This window comes from Cydia amplana, chromosome 6 (genome assembly GCF_948474715.1).
Source record: "Cydia amplana chromosome 6, ilCydAmpl1.1, whole genome shotgun sequence".
In the NCBI taxonomy this organism is placed as follows: Eukaryota; Metazoa; Arthropoda; class Insecta; order Lepidoptera; family Tortricidae; genus Cydia; species Cydia amplana.
In genome coordinates, this window is record NC_086074.1 from 10,087,967 (window position 1) to 10,107,843 (window position 19,877).

Here is a 19,877-nt window from a genome sequence, read left to right on the forward strand (position 1 = left end):
AATCGCTTGAAACTTTGATAAATCGGTCAGAGTAATTTATTATATAATTTTAAAGTAGTTTCCGAATATGTGGGCACTATGAAAACATATATTACTTCAGTAGTAATTTTTTACTAGAAACCGAACACCGCAAATACGAACTTCATTCGTATGATTTTTGTAACTTCCTGCAATTTATATTGAAAACACGCTCGTCACATTAGCTTCATCATCGTGGGTGCCTACTTTAAGTAATTAGTATTGTTGGTGATGTGTGCACATTCACACCAAGAAGTGCACTCCCTCAGCCGAGGGGCCCACTCCAGCACGTTTTTCTGTTTCTGTTGCGTATTTATCCCCGTCTTCATGTGTGTGTATGTTTATTTTACTCATTAGGACTTAACGAAACTACAAAGAAGAGTGGGATAACCAATCAAACCTTGTAACTTTTGAAATGTATCTATGAGAAAAATTGTACTCAAATAAAAATGTGTCATTTCCAGCACTTATGATTTCATTATAAAAAAAAAACAGGCAACACATTCAAATACATTTTGATCTCAATAAATGTTATTCAGCCCTCTAGCCCAATATCTCGTGTCCTTCGCCTAGCACCCTAGCAGTTAGCAGTGCAGGGTGCAGGGTCTCTAGAATAGTGTCTTACCTTTGAATAATTTTACGGTTTAGACTCACTTGTTTTAGGTCACTCGCTGTCACTGTTAAAACAAGTGAGTCTAAACCGTAAAATTATTCAATGTTAGTATGTCTCACAACAGTTTAAATTCGATTAGTGTCTTACCTATGCATAATTATTAGACCGCAGTATAGCTTCTGATCTTTGTAGTGGTGTTCCTGGGTGAAAAAAGGCTGAAAAGTGGTGCCGTTACTGGCTCCTTGAATCTTTCCCTTACAAAATCTTACAATTTTTATACCTACATTCGCTGTCAAAAAAAAAATCAGATCACTATTATAGAGGCCCTGCACTAAGTGTGAACGTACTGTGTAAACATATCTTAAACCCAAATGAGGCTGATGACCCTTTTGTATGTAGGTGTTTTGTATATACATATAGATTTTTAAAGTTGGACATGCCGCCAGATATATATTTATTACCTTGTGTAAGGTGGAACTCTCTCAATATTTGGTACATTTTCTATCTTGGTTGATTTATGTTTAGGTGTCGCTTTAGATCTTATATGACCAATATTTATGATGGTTTCGGTTTATTACGAAATTCTTCAACATTTCTTTGAAATTCACACAGTAATGTTTAGGTACTCGTTATTAAAGTCAGAAATATTAAAATGCGCATTCTTTGCACCAATAAGAGTAAAGCAACTTAACATTGGTTTCCCCATCTGCAAGATTTTGCGCGCTCCTAAAACGTCATTTGGCATCGTAAAGGGTGACGGTTACCCATTACCGGTGTGTTCGATCCCCAATGCCCTTGAGTCAGAGTGGAGCGAAGTGGTGAGGCAGGGTAATTGATTCGATTGTGATTGTTGCAGGCGACGGCAGATGGATCGGCGGTGCGCGGCGGGGGCGCTGCTCGCGCTGGCCGCCTACATCGCGAATACGGCGGCGGGTGAGTCATACGACAACACTAATAACGAGCAAATCACACTTACACTGCTTTTTCCCTTCAAAATATAGGACTTGCCCTACACTATGTTGTATACTAGTGGCTCTGTGAGCTGTAGGCCTCGCGAGAATAACTTAAAACTAAATATTTAAATGTACTGCCATTTTGAAAATAATCCTAAATCTAAATCGAAAAAAATATCTATTTATTCATCGAACGTGCTCACACAATTTCACGAGAATTATAGAATTGCGACCTGTAGAGAAGAACATCCGGACATACGAAAGAAATTTTGCCCAAGCTGAAACGGAGACCTTCGCTAACACTCGGTCAATAATTATGGTACTTTACTTTAAAAATATGTACCTGAAATATTTTAACATCTTTGGATGATGTACGCTACTGACCAATTTAAAATAACGAAAAAGTTCCCTAATTACTCCAAAAAGCGGCAGAAACTTTAGTATGAAATCTTGCCTGCGCACATCCACTTTAAGATGTTGAAACATGCAGGGTGTGAAACGACTAACCCGACAGATTTTAAAGGTGTATTCCTGACCGCATTTAGAGACGTTATTAAAAGTTTTCTGAATTCGATCTTGTTTTAGTGAAAAACTTAAGTTTACGATAGTTTATACCCAAGCCTTTTGGGTAAAGCCCGAAAATTAATTTAACTTTAATTTGTATAAGCGTTTACCCGTATACATCTAGGTCTACCCAAAACACTGCATAGGAGGGTAATGTCAGAAGTGATGAACCCAACATTACCCAGACAGTGTTGGGTAGACCTAGATGTGTACGGGTAAACGCAGAATACAGATAAATTTTGTTTAAATTTTCTGACTTTACCCAAAAGGCATGGGTAATACTAGTTATACTAAGGTAAACTTGAGTTTAATTAACCTTCTAACATTACCTACGGGTACCATAATTATATGGTGGTACACGCATAAAAATAAACATTAACAATAAATATGCAAAATGTTTTTAAATTAAGTATTTATTGGAATAAGATACGACTATGAATAATGTATCAATGCTACACGGTATATACCGCTTAACAAGTGTCATAAGTATAATATGCTAATATTATTGTTGTAACAATGAATTATGGTTTGGTGGTATTTCCAGTGAAAATCTTTATAAATAGTTTATATTTCTGTGAAACAGACTGCAGCTACGTGTTTGTTTGACTTTAAATTAATTCAATACAAGTCGTTTATTATGTTCTTCTATATGTTATACCCACAGTAAAATATAAATATAATCGTTTCACTTCACATTAGTTGACCCATTGACCGATTTTTTTTCGAATTGGGTTATGTAGATCAAATATATAAGAAGACGTTATAGCGTAGGCTTTATAGGTTATGCCGATATTATGTTAATAAGTAGATTAGTATAATTGGAGCTTTTCTCAGCTTAGTGAATAAGTTAATGTCACATGTGAAGTTACTGTAATGATCTAATGAAGTTGTAGATGCGGCTGTCACCGTCATTAATTTCCGCTGTCCGCCGGGAGCCAGGAGCTACCGGCGCTGCGCTCGGCTTCCGCTCGAACGTATAATTTCTCAATTTTCGCAGATCCACATAAACTTGTTACCGCTAGAGTTGTAGCTTTAATTTTATTACATTATCAAACAGGTTCCTGGGGCATTGACTTTTATTGATATAAGTACATATTATATAACTATAATCCCAGATGCACCGTTTGTTTTATGGTGATTTCTTTATGTTTATTTTCGTAACGGTTGGCTTAAATCATAAATATTGGGTGTTGGAAAACCCACATTTTTAGGATTCCGCGTACGCTCGTTTAAAGAGAATAATTCAATTAATACAGGTATTCAATAATAAACAAAAACTCTTACCTAAACATTAAAAATGAAATGGGCAGGCTAGTGTAGCTTTATGAAGTCTAAAAAGGCGGAAATCTCTCGAAAGTATTGTCTAGTTAATTTCTAGGGTTTTTATTGGAGAGTGTAACTGACATGAGCCAGGAGGATCCTTCGGCGCCGTCTCTGGGTAGTCTAGGTGAACGGTCGCGCCCTGCGCCTAACTGCTGTGCGCGTGTTTCGCGATGCATGTTATTAGATGATGCTATTTCGGTCTGCAGCCACAGATTTAGTATCCGCAGCACGGTCATTTCAAAGAATTCGCATTCAATTTATGTTACATAGGAAGTATATTTAAATGCGGCCTACAATGTTTAGGTGTACCGTGTGAACTTCATCACGCATGGCGACCACGGCGACATTCATTCATTGAAACAACAATCCATATTAATGTAGTGCAAATTTCAAATTCAAGCCGGCTCCTGATTTCGATTGACTTGGGCCATGTTCCTAAGCGCACGATTTTGCATTAAGTGGTTTTTTGTTCGTGCAGGGCCTTTTATAAACGTCACAGTGGTACATGCGGACGCAAAAGCAATTCATTAGTATGGGGCTCGTTGAACGAGGGGCTACGTCACGAGAACTTTGGAATTTTTGATAGAGACTTTCTTATTAGCACTCCTTGGCATAATATTTGAATTTATACATATCTAATGACATTAAAGTGGTTAGTACACGTGGTAGCTTTGGAATGCGAAGCTTTACAGAGATCATTACTTTCCATAACTACATAGATATAATTTGGGTAGGTATTAGTCATTCAAATTTGTCATACTTCAGCTATTTTGTTTGCCATCTGCAAAAAAAATAAAATTATTTTTGCTGAACAAAATATCCTAATTGATATGTGCGAGTACATTATAAGGCCAGATTTTCATGTTTTCTTTTATTGCTAATTAAGTATTGAGATAAGATCAGCCCAATAATTAAGGTGACAAGAAAGGTCATCATCCTATAAATGCGAGTAAACAGGATACCAATTTCCGCTTGCCAGTCCTAATTATTTCAGTTTTATGACCACGCGTAGAAGTGTGTTAGGATCGAAATCATGGCCCGCAAAAACTGGATGCTGACGACATTCCTGGCGACCGTTAGCTGGACGATCTGCGCAGAGGCAGCGTGCACCCGCCTTATAGAGCCAGACAAGAGAGCCCTAACGGTTCGTCGGCCACAGCTGATAAGCCACCGCCTCGCATAACTTACGTGATCAATTAAATTGCCGTCGAGCAATTTTCCACGCGCATTCCGATACAAGCACACACTCACAAGTCACACGTTACTAAAATGACTTATATATTGAGACAATACTAAAAGGATATAATAACGGTATTAGAATACTTAAATGATAAGAAGACGTGAAGGATAGTTGCATATTTATTCACTATTAGCATCTGACCGCAACTCCATCCGCGAAGAAGTCGTTCAACTGTCCCAACATTATCATGAACAACTTTTTCCGGCTTGTAAAATGCGGAATTTTCCGAAGTTTAGTAGTTTAAGAGCATTTACTTAATTGATTACTTACATAATATTCGTAGTCAATATTATTGAGTGTATGCAAGTGGCCTAAATGTCGGCTCGCGTTCAAGCGAAGCTCCGTTACTTTAATTACGGCTTTGTCGAGTTTGGGCGCTATAGTGTAGTAAAACAGATTTTGCCTTCCGAATATTCTACAGCCCTGGCCATGTGAGACACTCGATACGTCAAAACCTGAACCAACTGTATTGTATATATTATATAAGGTACTCCAAGTGCAAATTGACCAACAACTATTACCAAAGACAAACTAACTCCATCAACTAGAGTTTTAAGTTTTTTCTGCCTCATTTACCTGTTATGTACTAATTAACAAACATAATGTTTCGCTTTTATTTCACTTTTTTGGTTAAAGATTAGGTATTCGTGCGTCAGGTTTAGTCGTTTCACTTGTAATTTTAAAACTCCATTGTCAAACGCATGAAAATCCATCACCGTAAATACATCATTAATCTGTGTAGGTACCTACTAAGTAGTTACTCGGCACCGTCATTTGATACACTTCGTAACTAAGTTTACTCGTGCACTGATAAGAAAAACTAATGTAATGCTAAAAGACCAAAACAAAGTAAAATAGCTGTTTTAACAAGACTAGAAAAATTAATCCAAGTTCTCGATTACCATACCATGAACTGAACACACGTGTTTTAGTAATTACTTTTCGGTTTCCCAGAAACATTTGCCATTTCATCTCTTTTAAAGTGTCCTTTGCCGTACGTTACGCATCTTAAATATCATGCAAATGTAAGCATCTATTAAATATTTAACTTAATATAATTTAATAATTTACTAACGGCAAAAGAAATATTTAACAAATATTTTTTTCTATCAGTCCGAAAATTCAAGCATTTGCTCCTTTCTAACTGCAAATGTGATAGTGAGTGGAAAACGACACCTTAATTTTTCACCTACACACGCGCGCGCACACAAAATATCTTACACTACAAAATATCTTACAATATTTCCTACTAAAACTAACACACTGTTTTGTTTTATCTTTTCAGCACCTACAACCAGCAACCAAACTGCATTAGATTTATACGAAGGTAAGTTTTAAAATTCCGGAACTTGGCAAAATTAACACATCTTAATGTATGCCTCTCCTTTATATATATATATATATATATATATATATATATATCTTATGTTCGACAATCTAATTTCAGGACCTTCGGAAGGATGTTACTACAACTTCCAGCACTACGGGGAAGGTGACCGTATCATGACAAACGAGCCCTGCCTCAACTGCACATGCCACAACCGAATGCTGATGTGTTATCTGAGGGTCTGCCCCTTCACCAAACCCATTGGCCAAGACTGCTCGGTTGAAAAGCGCGCTGACCAGTGCTGCCCCATCGTGACGTGCCCTGATGGTAACTTTTACATATTATTTCTTAATTTAATGAGAGAACGCAATATTAAAAAATAGAATTAGTACAGTTAATAAAAACCCTATGTTGCGTAAAGTTAGGTATATCTGCATATATGGGTAAGCGACGTGATATATTGGCTTGAATCAAAATTCAATTCAATTCAATTTATTTTGTCATGTAGGTATACAAGATACACTTATCCGTCCGTCAATTATTGCACATTTTAGCCTTAAAACTATTACATACTTAATTACCTACTTAACTAATACAATTCGCAAATACAATTATCCTGCATCTTTGTCATCCAAATAATCTGACACTTTATAGTACGATTTTTCTATTAAATTATGCTTGACAATTTTTTTAAATTTATAATCTGGCAAATTTATATGATTAGGAATCTTGTTGTAGAAATGTACTGCCTGACCAATAAATGATTTTCGAGCCTTAGCAAGACGTTAGCGGCGAACAGCAAGCTTATCTTTGTTTCTTGTGTTGAAGGTATGGTTGTCGCTATTTTTCGGAAGATGTTCGTAGTTTTTTCTTGTGTACATTATAATTTAAAACATGTCTACGTCTCTCAAAACCGCAACGGCGTGGCTTTAGGTAATAAAAAACGCTACTTAACACCTAAGTTTGTGTATGACCCAGAAACATCTATTCAGAATAGATAGGAATCGACCAATTTATTCACGAACCCTATTTTCAGTTCCAGTTGACCTACTCACCTCGACTTCGACGTCATCTCCGTCTGAATATGGCGAGACTGGACTCGGCAAATTGGACAGATACGGCTGCAGCATTAACGGGAAATACTTCCCCGAGGGCTCCAAGGTGCCGCCTTCTCCGAACAAACCGTGCGAACATTGCTACTGCATACGAAATATGACGACTTGTGTTATGCAAGAATGTACTCTTCACGTGGACGGCTGCACTCCGATTTATCGTAAAGACGTGTGTTGCCCTGTTCGCTACTCGTGTGGTAAGTTAAATAAAAAAAATATTGCTCCGAATACCGTTGTAAGACCTTCAGTGTAAAGTCAGTATTGACAGCGAGATTGAAAGTAACTAAATGTTTTCTTTTTTTCGTATTGAACAAAATCGGGTATGAAATAACATTAGTAGGTTGAATAATTTTATGGTTTAGACCAGGGATATTGCGGATGCAGATTTTTTGACATCCGCGGATGCGGATGCGGATATTTAAAGGCTTACATCCGCGGATACGGATGCGGATGTCAAGATTAGGTACTTAGAAAACGTCAAATATTACATTTTTAGTAGTTTTTTATTTAAAAAAACGAAACGTTTAGTATTTAAGCAAGAATATACCTATATTCTGCACCTGCGTTATATTTAATAAACAGTAACTTGGCCGACTTTTCTGGATCTAGATGATTTCGTTATAGGTAATGACCTAGTTCTTACGCCGCCGCTAAGACGTTACTGTACCGACTTGTTCGACATCCGCATCCGCATAAGCTCCGCATCGATTTTATGCGGATGCGGATGCAGATGCGGATGTTGAAAATAATGCGGAAGTTCCGCGTTTGCGGATGTGGATGCGGATGTTCGCAACATCCCTGGTTTAGACCCATTTGTTTTTAGTCATTCGCGCGACATGTTATTCAATTATGTTAGTATGTCTCACAATAGTTTAAATTCGAACATCAGTAGGGGCTCAGTGTTATTATTCCAATTTCATTCGCCTCCCTAAAATCCCTAAGCTTAGGTATATCTGCGACATAGTATGTTGCCGAAGCGATAAAACATATCTAAAACGCCTTAACAGTACCGTTCATGTTCACATAGTGCTGAATGGGACAGAATTCTAAATAATTATATTTTTGAGCCTGTTCTTGCCTAGATGCCTACTATGCCTATGCCTGGAGAAATGCATCTATCTACTAATTATTAAACTTCTGACATGTGATCAATATTATATTCACATAAGATACCATAATTATTTATGTATCTATATTTTCATTCAAGGACCAATCAAAACCGGTAAAATATGAACAGATGTTTTCCATAAACCAATTCATTTCCTGATTTCCTCTCATCTGCCCTTTAATCTGAATATTAATCACTTCTACCTATTTTTGAACACTTTGCTAATTATAACAATTGTACATTTTCAGATCACCCCGAGGATGAAATACCACTCTTGGACGATATGACCACAACGGTGCGACCTACGCCAGGATTCCTCCTGACCACCACAACTCTTGCACCAGTAACACAAATGACACAAGATTGTGTGCACGATGACAAAATATTTTCTGATGGTGCATCAATAAAAACAGAAAAGGCTTGCGAACATTGTTACTGTATGAAAGGTGACATTGTATGTGTAGTGCAAGAGTGTGGTACTCCTATGGAGAATGAGGGCAAAAATTGCACTTCCATGCCTCCACATGAAGGCCAATGCTGCCCCGACACCTACATCTGTGAAGGCGATGAAACGACTACTGAGGTGAAACCTGATATTGCAACTGTAACCCCCTTCGAGGATATAACTACATTATCTCCACCAAGAAGAGTTAGTGTAGAAGGCAGTGGATATAGAAGTGAAACAGATGAGCCATCGACTGAAGTTTCCCCATTGGAGCCTGATACTGAGGGTAGTGGGGAAGAACAACCTTTCAAACCAACCGAGGCCAGTGAAATGCTTCTTCCGGAAAGCGAAACCTCTCATCCGTTAATTGTAACTGATCAAGATGAAATTCCAGACCATTATAGTCCAAGCACTACTGAAGTACCCGAAACGGAATCTAAAATTACTGAAAAGACAACAACTGAGGCTGATAAGGGAGAAAATACCGTGCCAAGTGGAGATTTTGAAGAAGATAGTTCAGACAAATCTTCACCTGAAACAACAACAACTACTAAGCTAGAAACAGAAAAAGAGTCCTCTTACGACGCGAAAACAACTGCATTACCTGAAGATGAGTCTTCCCTAAAATACAAAACTACTCCTCATGAGGAAATCACAGCTACCGAACCTGCCGTCATTGCGGAATCAACTATTGCTGACCATAAGTTACTTACATCCCCAGATAGCATAGTTACTTCAGAAGACCAAGTGGCTGAAACTACGATACCCACCAGAAGGAAAGAAGAAGATGAAATGATTCCCAAGGAAACAACAACACTGAAACATTTGGAAGAATCTACCACTAAAGCAAGTGACATCATAACTCCGGAAAGTACTACTTCTTCATCCATAGAACAAGAAGTTAAAACTACAACTTCACAGTTAATTGAAAAAGAAATAGAGGTTAAAGAATCAACTACTGAGTCGCCCGTGGAACTAACTACAGAATCTGATGTTATTAAGACAGATACCCAAACTGCTACGACTGTACAACCTGAAACTGCTACTGAGTTTACTACTGTCGGCAAGGTTGACCTTTCTTATACTACATCTGCAAATCCTATTGAAAACGAAATTGATGAAGAATCATTCCCCACATTGGCACCAGGTAGAATACCCGGTGAAGGCGATTGCTTACTTGATGGTGTCACTTATAGTCACGAGAGTATTGTACCCAGTAGCAGTCATTGTCACACCAGTTGTAGGTGCATCAGTAGCATTGTCAAATGTGAACCAATCGTTTGTAGCCCACCACCAGACTATATGGATAACTGTCAACCAATGTATGATTCTCCTGAATCTTGCTGTCCTACTTATGTATGTGACCATCCAAGAGAAACGGTTCCACCTCAATCACATAGTCAGATGGCAGGTACTGAAAGTCCTATTCCTACACCTACAATCGAATGTGATGGGGACCAATGCAAAACCGATGAAGATAAGAAAGAAGCTACACCATCTGTACCATGTACCTCTGAGGGCTGTGCCGATGATTCAAATAAGAAGGCTGACGAATGTGGATCTCAAGGGTGCGGTGAAGTTGTCAATAAGCCAGAAGAAGTTCATCCAGCTATCCCTACCGAAGGGTGTAACGGCGATAGTTGTTCATCATTACCAGATCATTGTGCCTCGGGTAAATGTGAAACAGAAATTCCAAAAGATCAAACGTGTAATGAAACGGGTTGTGAAATTCCTGTCATTCAAACATGCCAAGGCGAAGATTGCGCAACTCAACCTGACGTTACTGGTCCTAAGGAAGCTTTCGCACCTTGTGATAATCCAAATGGCTGTAAAGATCAAACGTGTAACAATGAAAATGGTTGTGATATTCCTGTTGTTCAAACATGTCAAGGCGATGATTGCACAATTCAACCTGATATCACTGCTTCTAAGGATGATTCCACACATTGTGACAATCCAGATGGCTGTAAAGATGTCCAAATTCCCGAAAAAGCACCACATTGCACAGGCGAATCATGCGTATCTGAATTCCCATCTCAGATACCACAAGAATCACAAGATTGTAAGGATGGCAGTGATTGTGCTCAAAGTAATCAGACTCCAACTACTGGAGAATGCAACGAAGAAGAATGTAAAACACAACAAGTTCCAGAAATTAATAAACAACCTAGTGATTGCGTTGGCACTAAATGCACACAACAAAAAGATCATGTCCCACACATAAGTGATATACCAGAGTTTAGTACAGAGTCTGCCCCAAGAGTAACTGAATTACATGAAGAACTGGAAACAAAATCTGAGGAACCAGTTACCGAGTTACCAAAGACAACTGCTATTGAAAAAGAAATTGAACCCAGTGCAACCACCAAAGCGTCAATACCAGAAAAGGGCGAGGAATCAGGTACAACTCCACAATACGAAGAAATTGATAATGACAAAGAAAAAGAGACTCCTGCAACTATTTCCAAAAGCCCTGAAATAGTAACCCAGGCAACAGAGGGTGAACAGGAAGAGAGCATTACCGAAAGTGCCAACAAAGAAACAACAATGGCTCCATTAGATATCACTAAGGTAAAAGAAATATTACCAGAAGTAACACCAGCATTCTCAGAAGTTCCCACGACAGAAATACCAAGCTTATCTGATAAAGATACTACAGAAACAATTACAGAATTGCCAAGCTTTGCTGGAACTGAGTTGCCAGAACCAACATTAAAACCAATCAGTGATACGGAGTCTGAAGTTCCAGAAGATGCTGCTAAAGATAAGGACACAGCTGATATTACCACAACCGAGGGAGCAACTCAAAGTAGCTCTCCCAAAATAACTGAGGAAACCACTAAATCACCAGAACTGTTAACACTGGCTCCTGAAACTCTAGACAGAGATGGCCACGAAAAATCAACGAAGGAACCAGAATATGTGCAAGACACTGAAGAAAAAATAACCGAGACTACTGAACGTTATACATCTGCACCTGAACAAATAACTGAAAAGGTAGACGTACAACCAATCCAAGAAGAAGAATCACAGGGTACGCCAACGACACCAAAATCTTATGAAGGTCAAACAGCTGCTCCGGAGGTTCTCGTAACAGCATCTCCTGAGCCGCAAAGTACTTCAGCACAAGATGAAGACAAAAAAATACCAGAACTGCCAGTATCTACATCAACACCTGAAGAGCTTGTCACCAGTAAATCTGACGATACTAAGCAGACTGCCGGTGATATGTCATTACCAGATACTACGGAAATAGCAGAAACGCAAGCCCCAGAGTTAGTTGTTGGTGAAGCTGCGTCTAAACCAGAAGACCTTGATCTCCCTGAAAACGTTACTCCAGGTGATTATGAAATAACAAAGGCTCCAGTTCATGATATTACTGGTGAACCTGAAAGTCAAACTGAGACACCTAAGCCGTTTATAACATTACCTCAAGAAACGTCTGCTGAAGAATCTGACGAAGACAAAAACGCAGAAACACCGCCACCTGTTATAGTCGACATTCAAACGCAAACTCCAATGTCCATTGTGAAAGATCACGATGACGATGAATTTGGCAGCACAGTTACACCTGAGCCAGCATTAACCACTGAGCGTAGTACTTCGGAATCAGAATCACCGGACTCCGTGCAATCACCGCTGCCAACAAGCATTCCTGCTAAAACACCATCGGAAGAGTCAGTATCTGATATTGAAAAAATGCCTAGTGTGAGTGATGAAGATCATTCGGCTACGCCAACAGAATCACCTGCAGAAAAGTTGGGAACATCAGTCGTCGCTGAAGATGTATTCCCAACAGATAAAACAGCTCCAGAAACGGAAACTAGCACTGGTTCTTCACCAGTATCAGTACAGATTGTCACTGAACCAATAAGCTCGGAACCATCTGTGACAGAAGCTAATCTCCAAGAGTTTAGTGCCCCACAAGAAGAAACAAGTGACAATATGGAAACTAAATCGCCTACCTCCGTCCCGGAGAGCTCAGTACAACCAACCACTGAAGGAGGAGAAATAATTACTCCTTCTCAGGAACAATCGAATGATACTGAAGATGTTACTGAACTACCAGAATTAATAGTTCATGAACACCCGACGGAACCATCTTCAATTGAAAAAGAATCTGATCAACCTGTGACCGAAGAGGCTGCTACTAAACAACCACAGGAAATTATACCGGAAACGGTAACATCTGATGTACCAATACCACAGGATGTTCCATCTATTACTCCACAATCTGGGAAACCAGATCAAGAATCTATTACAAAAGCACCGGAAATCTCCCAATCCGGAACTACAGAATCTAAACTAGATGATGAACTGCCTCATATCCCTGAATCATCCTCTACGGGAGCACAAAAAGAAGTAACAGAGGGCCCAGAGTTACAAGTCACGACGAATACTCCAGAAGTAACTGCTATAGATGCCCAGAAGGATGAAATAGAAACACCTGCGACCGAAATCAGCGTTACTAGTGCTCCTAAGGTATCGGAAACGGAACCGCAAGAAACAATAACAGAGTCGCAACCTTCTGTAACAGAAACAGACTTGTTCGTAACTCAACCTCATAAAGATACTACAGAAGCCCCAGAATCAAACGATATGGTTACCAAGCCCTCCGATTCTTCTAAAACTGCCTCGGAATCACAAAAAGAATCTCCAGCTATGCCTGAAGAACCAGAAATACAATCCCACATGGAAACAACAAAAACACAAGATGTTACAACTACTGCTCCAGAAATATCTTTAACGCAGTCACAAAAAGAATCTACGGAAACTCCAGAATCACAAGATACTGCAACGAAGGTGGTAGATATATCTCCGGAAACATCAGATAAGGAAACTTCAAAAGAACCTAAGCCTCAAGATACGGTGACCAGCGTACCAGAATTATCTGAAACTGAGCCACAAGGAGAAATTATGAAAGCTCCAGAGGTAACAGATGTGGCCACCGATGTACCTGAGACACTAGAAACAGGACCCAAAGACGAAACCACCCAAGCTCCTGTAGTACAGGATCTAACAACAAGCCTTCCCGAACTACCTATTACAGAAACAGTACCTATAGAAGATACAAAGATTCCTATGATAGAAGAAAAGGTAACCGTTCTTCCTGAAATATCTGGAACTGTACCTTTAATAGAGGGTACAGAAGCTCCAACGCATGATGATTCTTCAAGTGACGTTCCAGAAGTACATGCAACTGAACCTCAAAAAGAAGTAACTGAAGCTCCAGTAACAGAAGATACAGTAACGAACGTTCCAGAGACTTTAATTACGGAGTCCCAAGATACACAAGCACCTGAATCTCAGGATACTGCGACAAGCTCCCCTGGATTACCAGAAACAGAACCAAAGAAGGAATCAACTGCAGCACCTGAGTCACAACAAACTAGTTCAACCATTCCCGAAACATCGCCAACTGAATCTAAGAAGGAGATTACAGAGCTACCAGAAACCGATGGAATTACAGATGCGCCAGAAATTTCAGCTGATACTAAAGCTCCTGAAACTGAACCGACGAAGGATATTACAGAGCTACCAGAAACCCAAGGAATAACAGATGCGCCCGAAATTTCAGCTGATACTAAAGCTCCTGAAACTGAACCGAAGAACGATATTACAGAGCTACCAGACACCCAAGGAATAACAGATGCACCAGAAATTACTGCTGATACTAAAGCTCCTGAAACTGAACCGAAGAAGGAGATTACAGAGCTACCAGAAACCCAAGGCATTACAGAGGCACCAGAAATTTCAGCTGATACTAAAGCTCCTGAAACTGAACCGAAGAAGGAGATTACAGAGCTACCAGAAGTCCAAGGCATTACAGGAGCACCAGAAATTTCAGCTGATACTAAAGCTCCTGAAACTGAACCGAAGAAGGAGATTACAGAGCTACCAGAAGTCCAAGGCATTACAGGAGCACCAGAAATTTCATCTGATACTAAAACTCCTGAAAAATCTGGCACGGCATCTCCAGAGGAAGTAACAGAGGCCCCAGAAACACAAACAGTGGCAACGATAGCTCCACAAGTACCAACAGTTTCGGAAACGGAAGTGCCGGAAACACCAGAATCATCAGAAAAAACCGTAACAGAGCCACACAATGTACCGACAGAACCATCCGAATTATTAGAATCTCAAAAACCAGCGACCGAATTACCTGAAATTTCACCTGAGTTGGCTACAACTGCTCCAGAAATATTAGCAACAAAATCTGATAAGGATATAACCGAAGAGCCAGAGCAAGAATTTACAACTAAGACACCAGAGCCATTAGAGACTGAACCAGAGCCAGAAAAATCTTCCATCACAGAAAAGGACGAGTCAGTCACAGATTCACCGTTAAAAATAACAACTAAATTTGATGATCAAACTAAATCTGAACCACAAGAATTTGTTACTCCCACTGAATCGTCGAAACCCGAAACAGAAACACCACTAACTACAGAAGTCGGATCATCAACTACATCAGATAAGAAGATTACAGAGTCACAGGCAACTGAATATCCGGTCAAGATAGCAGATTCTGATTCTGAAACAGAGAAACCCCACGAAGGAGTAGAAATTGAGACGGAAATGCCGTTCGTGGAACCCGCAAAGACTGAATCATCTGTTTCTGGATCCATTGAATCCGATACTAAAGCACCTGAATTGATTGATACTGAATTGGGTGCAACAATAGGACAAGAATTGCCTGTGACAGAAAAGCAAGATACAAGGCGAACCGAACCAACAAGTCCTCCAGTTAAAGAAGATGTTACCAAAGCTCCAGAAACTTTAGAAACGCCAGAGAAAACAACAATAATATCCGAAGAGCCTGAGCAAACTACAAAAGAAGAATATCCAGAAACAACGCCAGACTTAGTATTATTAGAGGAACATACGCATAAGACTGTATCCCCAGATGTAGAAACAAGTACTAGTCCTTCCGATATACCATTAAAGGAATATGAACCATCGACACCTGAAATATCCGTAGAAAAGGTAACAGAGTCTGTCCTAAGTACGGAATCAGAAAAGTCACCGCAAGAAGACGTGGTATCCGACAAGGATCAAAGCGTACCAGAAGTGACAGAAACTTCGACACCTGAAAAATCAACGGAGCCTTTGCCTGTGTCTGAAGAGATCACCACGATATCTCCTTTGCCTGGATCTCTCGATACTGAAAAACCACATATTGTAGAATCTAATGAAAGTTCCACGTTCCCACCCACGACAGCTGAAGAACCAACGGAAAATGAGAAGCCTTTAGTACCAAGCGTTGAGTCTGAATCAGAGAAACCACATGTGGTAGAAACGAATGCACCTGAAGAAGAATTTATCTTAGCAACCACCAAAGCCACAACTATAAAAGCAGAAGAACATCAATCCACGACACCTTCACCGTTACTTGATAAATTCGGAAAACCTGATGATGAAGTACCAAAACCGGCCGCTGAACCTGAAAAATCACAACCTGATGTTACTGACGAAATACCGAAACCTGGAGCCAACGAAGTCCAACCCACAGAAGAGGAATTACCAACAGAAGAAGAAAGCCATATCCCACCGAGCGGAACTAGTGGTTACGGACAAGAGCCTGATTACGGAGAAGAAGATTCCTTCGGTCCTGGTACTTGTCGATATGGTGGAAAAGTATACGTATCTGCGCAACAAATACCAAGAGACGATCCTTGTGATTTCTGCTTCTGCTTTAGAAGTGACATTATTTGCCTTCAACAAAGTTGTCCTCCTCCAATTCATGGCTGTCATGAAGAACCTATCCAAGGATTCTGTTGTCCTCGATATGAATGCCCAGTGTCCATGGCGACTACTCTCAACGTTACGACAACAACAACAACGACGACGACAACATTGCCACCACACTTCCTACCTCACGCCTACAAGGGCGCTGCGCAGAGAAGAGGCTGTCAAATAAAGGGACACACCTACAAAGTGGGAGAAGTCGTGCGAGCATCATCAGGACCATGTTTACATTGCACGTAAGTATTATTTTCTGCTACAATAAGTTAAAAAATTGTACCAAAAATTAAATGTACCTAAGCCAAAACTTACATAAAAGTAAAAGTAGTTTTTCTTAGTAAGACATTTCTCGCTGAAATGAATAGTAGGGTGTTTTAATTCAGCTTTAAGCACCTACTTCAACCCTTGATTACCAGGTTGACCAAGTCAATAAACTTGTATCGATTTTTCAGATGTGGAGGAGACGGTCAAATGAAGTGCGATCCCAAGGTGTGTACGCCAGAGCCCATGCTCAGACAGATGATCGCCGCGGCGGTGTCCGCGAAACGACGAAGGTGAAATACCCCCCCGAAAAATGACTCATTCGCCTGCGACGTCACTAGGGTAAAGAACCTATGTGATAATACTTCCATCTACTCTTCTATGCACAAGAATAATGCTCAAATTATCCCGAAGGAAGGAGTAGTGTAAGATTTCGTGTCATATATGGTAATTTTTTTAACTTTCATAAAGTCATGGCACGCACAACTCAATAATACTTGACTGTGATTAAAATATTAAATTAGATTTTTCTAAATCTGAATTGTTAGTGTTTTCGGGTCTTCATTATTAAGGCTAATTTATTATTATTATTTATCTTTTCATTAACAAAAGTCAGTGCCAAACGATAGTGCTAAGTTGTAATCGACTATGCCTTTATGATAACAGGAGTTTCAAAATTTATTAAACTTTAAAGTGAAAACTGACCAAAGCGAAGCGATTCGATATCGAAAATTGAATTGAAACGACAAAATACATCCAGCTTTGTGTCGTTGGTCACTAGATCGCCGAAATCTTGACCATTTTTACTTAAATTTACCGAAATAGTTAAGTTTAGTCAAAATCTTTGTTTTTACACGATGTTATAATAAGCGATCTAGTATCGTGTAAATATGAAGTAACCCATAAGAATCCCTGATGTAAATGCCTTACTTAATTTGTAATAATTTATATATGTTAGGTGTATAGTACTTAAGCCATGTTTTAAGACAAGTGACTATTATAATTTAGAAGTTAGAAAAAGGAAGCCACTTCATGTTGATAGGGCGAAAAGCGTCCGTCGACGCGAGCGGGGCACACGCGCCGGCGCAGCCTTGGCGAGCGCTTTTCCTGCCTCCACGTCTGACAGAAAGTGACATCACGACTGATCTTGTTTTCTCTAATTCGTGAAGGTGCACAGTTTTTACTAGCACTTATTTAGTAATAGTGACCAATATTTTTAAAAGTGTTTTGTAAAAAACTTTTTGCAATATGATGTTAAGGAGCATATTGTAGGATCTTTTGTAACTTTTGATATTAAAGTGCTGGTAGACTTAAATACATGACCTTTCATGTGTATCAGATCAAGACGGGTACGAAAGTTGATCAGACTTTGCGATCGTTTTTGGAATGATATTATATGTAGAGATGTAAATAACGATCGCATTAATTCGTACAAACCTTCTTCTGTGTATGTAAGTTGTAGTTAATATTTCTTCTTATTTATTTAAAGTTGTAGTTTTGGTTGTATATCAAGATGAGATAGGTTTTCCATACGAGAAAATATTAATCTTCTTTTATCAAAAATTACATTCAGGTTATCAGGAAAATAAATAATTTTATTTCAACTCTATTTTATTTGTTTAATTAGTTATTACCAAGCTACAATCTAGCTGTCTGTGCTACTGTGCAAGAGAGTTTAAATAAAATATTTCAAATGAATTGATGTGTTTTCCTTAGCAAACCTAAAAGACCGGCAAAGTTAATGTCGGATCACGCATGATAAAGGTTCCTTACCTCCTTGCGCTACGAAGAAGAGAACATACCTAAACTCAAGTAGCACCTACTTCACTTGAGGTGCATCGGGGTAACATGGAAGGCGGGACAATTTTGAAAATGGCAAATATCTACTAAACTAGAAGCACTTCCTACTGTAGCTAATAAAGTATGTAAAAGGGCAGTTTTTGCGTAACCTCTAAGCAATAGAACCGATTATATTCAAAATTTTGTTGAGAATAATGACTTCATTTTATTTCCGTGTTTTTTTATATATTTAGAATGTGTGGTTCTAAACTCATTTAAAATTATTTAGGGATGAAAACATTATATTCATACTTTTAAAACGCCAAGTTAAGTGTTTTTTTTAAGATTTTTAACTTTTGACTTTGGCCATAATTACATTTCTATGGAAATCGTTACTCAATCCGCTTCGTATTTTTACAAAAAAATGTATGAATGCCTGCTTAGAAGTGATACTTTATAGAATAAGGAAGCTCTAAATTATATGAAAATCATATATAACTTGCTCTAGTTGCTAAGAGCAGGAATAAATATAGTTTAGATTGGACCTGGGGATCCGACCCTTTCCCCTCCCTTTTTGGGGGGTAGGCACGGTACGATCTCGTAGCTACTGGACCAAATCAGCTTTGTTTGACATTAGGAACAATCGTGCCAAGCGGCATCGCCTGAGTCATAAGTGCATACTCACTGCACTTTCTTAGCTTGCGAGCTCAATTTCAAAAAAATCTAAATTTTGAAAGCCTTTATCTCGGAAACTGTTCAATCTACAGAGACAGTTCTAATCTCGGATAATAGAAAATTTAGTCTTCTTTAAAAACGTATAAGGAAAGTACTATCAAAAACTAGTCCTTTAGGGTTATAATCGCCCAAATCTAAAAGAAAACCGAATTTTTCGCGGTTTTTTCGTTTTTGGACAAAGTTGCTTTCGGCGCTCGAGGTCACAAACCTGGATTATTAATTGGGCCAACATCATAAATAAGTCTGCAAAAAAATCAGAACTACAGGATTTGACGCAAAAGAGCCACGTTACAAAATTCTACAATTTCACTGGATTATTATGGAAAACTACTGTTTTTAGCCACCTTTCCACCGTTTTTGTCCAGTTGAAATTTGAATCAATAAATAGAAAACTATTATATTTTCAAAGCTTTATACTGTAACAATTGAGTTTGCCACGGTATTTATCATATTATAATTATAAATTATAACAAAAATTGCCAAGAAGGGTACAGTACAGGGGCCATGGACGGTACTTCTGCCCTGTACTGTGTCTTGTCGCAAACCATGCGTCGTGCAAATTTTTTATTTTTTATTGTAGAGGAATAGGGACAACTGCTTCTCTATACAAACGCAAACCTCACTATCCCTCTCTGGATATTAAAATGATAGGA

At 38.9% G+C, this 19,877-nt stretch overlaps 1 protein-coding gene across 1 annotated transcript in view; it reads left to right on the plus strand.

Moving 5' to 3' along the window:
* Positions 1–18,408, plus strand: part of LOC134648852 (mucin-2) — a 46,048-nt gene extending 27,640 nt beyond the window's left edge. The window contains exons 2-7 of the mRNA XM_063503433.1: positions 1,488–1,564; positions 5,997–6,038; positions 6,159–6,365; positions 7,075–7,347; positions 8,507–16,688; positions 16,902–18,408. Of these exons, the coding sequence (XP_063359503.1) occupies positions 1,498–1,564; positions 5,997–6,038; positions 6,159–6,365; positions 7,075–7,347; positions 8,507–16,688; positions 16,902–17,007 (8,877 nt within the window). The 5' untranslated portion in view covers positions 1,488–1,497 and the 3' untranslated portion in view covers positions 17,008–18,408. The remainder of the gene's footprint in view (positions 1–1,487; positions 1,565–5,996; positions 6,039–6,158; positions 6,366–7,074; positions 7,348–8,506; positions 16,689–16,901) is intronic.
* Positions 18,409–19,877: the final 1,469 nt, after the last annotated feature.